Raw genomic sequence first — 6,488 nt, forward strand, 5'->3', positions numbered from 1 at the left:
TGAGGTGTGGGGGGAACTAAGGGGCCCCTCTCACACCACCCAAACTTGATTTTGAAGATGCCGACAGTCAGGAGCAGGAAAACTCCTAGTACAGCCCAACGCCTGGCAGCTGGTTCCTTCCGCTCACCCCGACGCTCTCAGCCACCAAGGAGGGGGATACTGCCCCCTGCTTCCACCCCAACCACGGCCTGAACCCTCCCTGGGGGCAGAACAAGGCTGAGCTGCCCACAGCCCCACCAGCACGGCCCACTTTGCCCTGGACTCGGCCACTTCTCGTGCAGCACGCGCTGAACAGGACCAAGATCTCCTCGCTCCTGTGACACTGACTGCCCAGCCCCTCCCCAGCAGGTCCCCACCACCGCTCACCCCATCTTGTTCTTCCCCCAGGAGTCACGGTGCTACTCCAGCCCCCACCTTGGGTCTAAATAAATACATTTGCTCCAGAATGTGTTTTCTCTTGGTCTTTTTTTATCTTAAACTTGCAGGGTCCCACTCCCGGAGGGGGTGCTGCCGGGGCAGCTGCTCTGTTGGTTGGGGCAGGGAGGGCGGGTGTCAGGCTGGCTGCCAGGGGAGAGAGTCACTTTCAGTTTTGCAGAGATAAAACAGGGTGGCCACATTCTCCGAGGCATTTGTGAAGATGCACAGAACGCACCTGCCCCAAGGGTCCTCTCTCCGCCTGCCAAAGGGTGCACGAAGGGACATGGCAGCCCACAGGACAGGCCCCTCACCTCACCAAGACGCAGGACACGTCCTGGTGCAGCCTCAGAGCACAGTTTAATTCTGCCATGACCACGCAGAGACAAACACCCGCCTGACTTCGGCCTCAGCACCCACCGTCGGGGACACTAACGCCTTCTCCGCAGGGGAGGAGCCGGCTGTGGTGAGAGACCCAGAGACGCAGCCATGCAGCGAGCACGGGAAGGAGGTCGAGGCCAAATAAACCCTCCCTGCCCCACCGGAGGGCAGAGGGCAATGTCATATCAAGGCACAGGCTAAGACCAATGCGTGGCCAAGTCACAGCCCTGTCCCCACGACGGAGGAGAGCAGCAGCGTGAGACGGCTGCTCCAGAGGCTGTGGCGGGACAAGAGGAACGCCAGGCCCTGCCCCAGAACTGAGTCCCTTGCTGAGGACAGAGGCCAGTCCCACATCACTTGTGGTGTTTTTTCTTCTGTTCTTTGCGCTTCTGAGCCCTCACATCCTTCTTCAGGCGGCTGTCGACGACCTTGAACTGGCCCTTGACGCCAGGAGGACGGCGCACCCGGCGTCCGACGCCTTTCTTAGCCACCAAGTAGGTGACCTGGCGCTTCTCCTTGGCCAGCCCAGCCTTCTTGTAGATGCTGTGGGAAAAGGGCAAAAAGGTAAAAAGGTGAGACCGAGATGCCAGCCCAGCTCCAGCAGTTTGGTTTTGGGACGTATCCAAAGATCGATACGGGGTCCCACCACTCCTCTGGGCCTTTGTGCCCCAAGAAGGGGTTCCCGTGCCTGTTCTGCCCCCGCTTCCTGTGCCCTGGTCCAGCCCAGGACAACACGAAGGGTCTGGATCTTGGCTTGGTCACTCACCGCCGCAGCTGGGCCATCTTCTCCCGCTCCGAGATATCCACCGTGCTCACCACAGCCTCCGCTTTCTTCTTCATCTGCTCCATCTTCTTCAGCATCTGTGGGGACAGCGAGGGTGAGTGAGGAGGAGGAGGAGCAGAGGAGGGACGAAGCACCCGGGAAGGGGAGCAGAGTGCCCGTTCGGGTCCACAGCCTCACTCACCCGCCGCTTCTTGCGGGCTTTAGCCTCCGCCACTTTTTTGATGGGGCGGGCGTTGATTTCGCGCCCGCGCTGCCGATACGCCTCACCCGTCTGCCGGTCCACGGGTATCTGCTTGCGCCGGTGCTGCTTCTCCTCCTCTGTGAACCACTCCGGCAGCTCCCCCTCATCCTCGTTGAAGGAATACCTGGAGAGGGGAGGAAACTCGGGTGAGCTGGGAGCAAGACATGGGGTCTCCACACCAACATATCTGCCACCCCCAGGGCCCATCTCCTGTTGGGAGAAGAAGCACTGCTGCCCCTCCAGCACCCACAGCCCCAAGTACCTGTTGAAGGAGTCATCAATTAGGTCCCGTCTGGCCTTTTTGGAGGTGGCGATGATGGAGCCGAGTGCCAGGCCCTCTGCGTCCAGGACACGGGCTTTTTTCACTGCATGTGGACAGACTGAAGCTTAGCCTATCTGCAAAGCAGCCTGAAACCCAGGGAGCAGCCCTGGCAGCCCAGACAAGCACGGTCTGAACCTGTGTCCTCTCCCTTGAGAGGAGCTCACAGGGTAGCACTGGGTTCACGTGGGTCCAGACATCATCCCCCAACTCACCTGGGTCCACAATGGGCACTATCTCGAAGCCACATGGCTCAACAGGGCCCCGTTTCCTCCCCACCAGTGTCGGTGGCCTGTGGAGAGGAGTGGTCAGGGCCAGGGTCCTCACCTCCCAGCTCTCTAGGACTGCGGAGCTGGGGGAAGAACACCCAGGGCAGCCCCCTCTCAGTCCTCACCTCTCCTCGTCGCTGCTGCTGTCGTCATCGCTGCTCTGCTCATCCTGCACTTTACCAGCATCGGGCCCTGTGTCTGCAGCAGGCAGGGGCTCAGCTGGAGCTTCCTCTTGGGGAACTTTCTTCTTCGACTCTTTCTTCGTTGCTTTGTCTGGGGAACAGGAACCACTGGGTGAGAATGGGTTGAAGCAGACCCAGGGCAGATCATTCCTTTAGACCCAGCTCATGAAGACTACGCTAACGTCGGCTCGTTAACTGTGTAACCATACGGACTGGAAACAACCCCTGGACGTGTCTGGTCCTGCTCAGAGCAGCATCCCCATAGAGGTTTGGTCCCCCTGTGCCCCCTCCACCAACCTCTCTGAGACTCGCGCTGTCTCTCAGCCAACATCCGCGACTGCCCCAGCTCTAGGTCTTCATCTGCATCGTCCTCAATGCCGGCAAAGGCGTCCTGGGGACAGGGAGCACAGGGTCAGGGGACACAGGAGAAGACCAGGGGGAGGTGCCAAGCCTGAGGCGGCTCCATCATTTCTGGCCCAGCAGGACTCACCTTGCCAAACCACAGGCTGGTTTGCCGTTCCTCCAGCACTGACTTCTCCTCTAGAGGCACCAGCAGGGGATTCTCCTCTTCCTCCCCTTCCTCCTCCTCTTCCTTCTGCTTAACCTTCCTCCTGTGACAAAGAGCGGCAGGATCAGTGTCCCTCAGCCAGCACAGGGTGTGTCAGACTCCGGAGCTGCTCCAGAGAAAGCCTCTGTCCCAGGGAGGTCTCTCCCAGCTCTCACCTCTTCACACCCTGCTCTCGCCTCTCCCGCTCCAGCCGGCGCTGACGAGCCTCTATCTCAAGCAGCTCCTCTGGGTCCAGATCACTGGCCAGGGACACGTCATCGTCTTCTTCACGATCTGAGATATAAAGGTCGTCGTCTCCAGGTTCTAGCTCCAGGAGGGCATCTGCCGATGTCATGTCCCCCCGGGTCACCTCATTCAGCAGCTGCAACGTGAGAGAGATGGGTCAGGAGCCACAGCCTGACAGCCCCACGCCCGTCACTGTCCCTGTCCCGATGGCTCGGGGAGCCTGGCTGTGCCCTGCCCCACGCACCGGGGTCCTCTGGATAGTCCGGAGGGAGAACATGCCGGTGTCACCATCGTCAGCGATGGAGACACCAGGGAGATCCATCTTCAGCTCTACACGCTCACGCTGCTTCCGCTGTTCCTTCAGGATCTTCTTCTTCTTCCTGGAGAAAGAGGCAAAGGAATGAGGTGACACTGTCCCCCTCCCTCCGACTGTCCCATCCCAGTGGCTCACCCACAGCCACACGGGTGTCAGATCTTCCTCAGCAGCACTGCCACCCCCCTGCGAGGGATCCCCTACCCCGGGACTGAGGGGGCCCACACCAGCTTGGAACAGCTGCTTCATCCACCTGGAGGAGCAGACAACCCCGAGGGCCCCAGAACCACAAACCCCACGCACTGTCACCAGCAGGAAAGGCTCTGACACTGCCACCCTCTGTCCCCATGGCCAGAGCTTCCCTCAGCGCTCCCCCACCTCTCCTCATCTGACCTCTTCTTACCTCTTTAACTCTGCCAGCTCCTTGGCCTTCATCTCTGCCAATGCCAGCTCCACCTCCTCCTCTTCTTCTTTCACCTCATCATCTGCTGCTCTTGATGACGCTTTCTTCTCCTTCTTCTCCTCCTCTCTGCCTTCCTCCTCTTCGCCAGAGCTCAGGCTGTCAAAATGAAGGAGGAGCTCAGACCACCTCTCCTGGATGTGAGCCCAACCCACTGCGTGGCCGCTCTGGGGCAGCTCCATTATTCCTACTTGATATCCAGCTCCTTCGCCTGCTCCTTCAGCTTTTTGGCCAAGAAACGCCGCAACTTTGTCCTCCAGTTGAGCAGGGCTCTGTACGAGAAGACAAACCACTAGAGACACCCACAGGTGCGGTGCAACGCCCTGTCCCAGTCCCTCCCTTGCGCCCAGTACCTGAGCTCTTTGCGTCCCAGCACGCGGATGTCCTTGCAGCACTGACGCAGCTCCTCCGTGGTGGAACTGTGATTCTCTAGCTCACCATCCCCCAGTGTGATCTGGATAGAGCAGTGGGGAATTAATTGAGCACGGATGCCAAATCCCTTCCTTCGATAAGAATAATCAACTTATAAAACACAGACACAGCTGGATAAATTCTAGGCAGGCTCTGCTCTGCCTCACTTCCACGAGAAAAGGAACGGGGCCATGCCTAGGGCACCTGGCTACCTTTTTTTATGCTCCTGGGGACATCTGAGAGGCCACCAAGGTCCCCCTCACTTCAGGCACTGACCTCATTAGCCTTGGAGAGGAAATCCACGGGGTTAGGGGCCTTCAGGAAGTCCATCAGGGTGAAACGGTGGTAGAGGGTCATGTCACCATCTGCGTAGCCTTCAGCCTAAAGGAAGAAGCAGCTGTGTGAGCCGTAGCAGGGCTCGAAAGCAGCTTCAGCCACCCTGAATGGACAAACGACGTCACATAACTCGTGGATTGCTGCAGCATAAACGTGCCTAAGGCAGGCCAGCCGGCCCCAGCCTGCCGGCTCCAAAGCGTCTCCCAGTCCCACTTCAGACTCCAAGAGGTAACAGTGACAGAGGTTTGTGTCAGCTTCAAGCCCAGCTGAGACCAGTTGTCATGGTCATTGCTGTCCTGTGCCCTAAAGACACCTCAGAGACACAAACCCAGCAGCCAGCCACTGCAGGAAGGGTTCTACCAGTCCATCTCCAGCCTCATGACTTGTATCACCTTTTCCCCATCACTGCAGACTCTAAACCTTCCCAAACCTGGCTCTTCCACTGCTTCACCTCCCCACCTTTCATTCTCCTGAGCACAATCTCTTCAACCTGAGAACAACCTCTTTGACCCTAATCTTGCGTCCCACTCATGTGTGTTTGGCTTCACTTGTACCTTTGGCTTCTTCTTGCTGACCAGCTCGCTAACGGATTTAGTCTGAACCTCCACCTCCTTGAAAGCATATTTTGGGTCGAAGAACTTGCTGTCGATTTTGTCCGGAGCCTGATAACCTGGGACAGAGGAATCAGAGCTATCACAGAGGGTTTTCCCCCAATCCCATTCCAGCGGCTGCAAGTTCCCCCGGCTGCTCACCCTGGCACACCACAAAGATCTCAGCAGATTCATTGCGGGAGGCTTGAGGTTTGGTGGCCTGGACCTTTTGGAAGAACTGCTGGAAGATCCAGAGGAGAGGCTGGTAATCCCGGGAACGGAAAACCTTGGTGATGAACCAGCCGCCTTTGCAGAGGAATTCACAGGCCAGTTTCAAAGCCATAAGAGTCAAATTGGCTGGAGAGGAGTGGGAGAAGAGCAGTCAGTGGTTGTCACCACCCACACTACTGCCCCCCGCCCTCGTACCCCCCCCAAGCAGACCTTGGGAGTAGGCATCATGCACCCAGCTGGCGCCCACGTTGGGTGCTCCGTCATTGAGCACCACGTCCACCTTCCATGTCTGCAGCTCCTTGCGCAGGGCCTGAGGGATGGGAAGACACGTGAATCCCACTGACGACTGTGGGATTCATCACCACAACACCTCAGCTTCCTGCCTCCATCCTGGCCCTGAGCAAAGCCCAGCCGAGCCGGCGGGGTGATGCCCGGAGCCGCGAAGACTCACGCTGACACGTGACGTCCCAGGAAGGGGAGACGGGCTCGTACCTGGCGGCATTTCTCAGTGGTGATGTCCTCCTGCAGCGTCACCACATTGGGAATGGGCTTGATGGGGACCAAGTCAACCCCTGGTGTAAGGGAAATACATCAACGTCACAATCTCGTAAAATTGGGCTCAAGCCCATCTCCCACGTGGCCTCCCCAACCACTCTCTCCTTCTACCAGGATCCCCAATCTGGGATCCCTCTTTTTTGGCCACATCCAGGGACCCTAGTCTGCTCCCTCTGGGTGCCATCACTCACCAATGATCAAGCTAGAAA

The 6,488-nt window shown here is 58.4% G+C and overlaps 2 protein-coding genes across 2 annotated transcripts in view; one reads left to right on the forward strand and one right to left on the reverse strand.

Moving 5' to 3' along the window:
* Window positions 1-940, forward strand: part of LOC104280545 (alpha-2-macroglobulin-like protein 1) — a gene marked incomplete at its 5' end in the record, with an annotated part of 5,486 nt that extends 4,546 nt beyond the window's left edge. The window contains one exon of the mRNA XM_009878219.1: window positions 798-940. Coding sequence (XP_009876521.1) covers window positions 798-940 — 143 coding nt within the window. The remainder of the gene's footprint in view (window positions 1-797) is intronic.
* Window positions 941-1,148: 208 nt separating this feature from the next.
* Window positions 1,149-6,480, reverse strand: FTSJ3 (FtsJ homolog 3 (E. coli); the record flags this gene model as incomplete). The annotated part of the gene is made up of 19 exons (XM_009878218.1): window positions 1,149-1,338; window positions 1,562-1,656; window positions 1,761-1,944; window positions 2,083-2,185; window positions 2,355-2,431; window positions 2,534-2,681; window positions 2,888-2,981; window positions 3,081-3,201; window positions 3,314-3,519; window positions 3,628-3,763; window positions 4,100-4,255; window positions 4,348-4,428; window positions 4,510-4,610; window positions 4,844-4,948; window positions 5,458-5,573; window positions 5,656-5,850; window positions 5,935-6,034; window positions 6,217-6,296; window positions 6,471-6,480. Coding segments are annotated over 19 exons (2,298 nt in total), but the record flags the coding sequence as incomplete, so codon positions are not given.
* Between the last annotated feature and the right edge of the window lie 8 nt (window positions 6,481-6,488).

Source organism: Apaloderma vittatum, unplaced genomic scaffold (genome assembly GCF_000703405.1).
Source record: "Apaloderma vittatum isolate BGI_N311 unplaced genomic scaffold, ASM70340v1 scaffold30841, whole genome shotgun sequence".
Lineage (NCBI taxonomy): Eukaryota > Metazoa > Chordata > Aves > Trogoniformes > Trogonidae > Apaloderma > Apaloderma vittatum.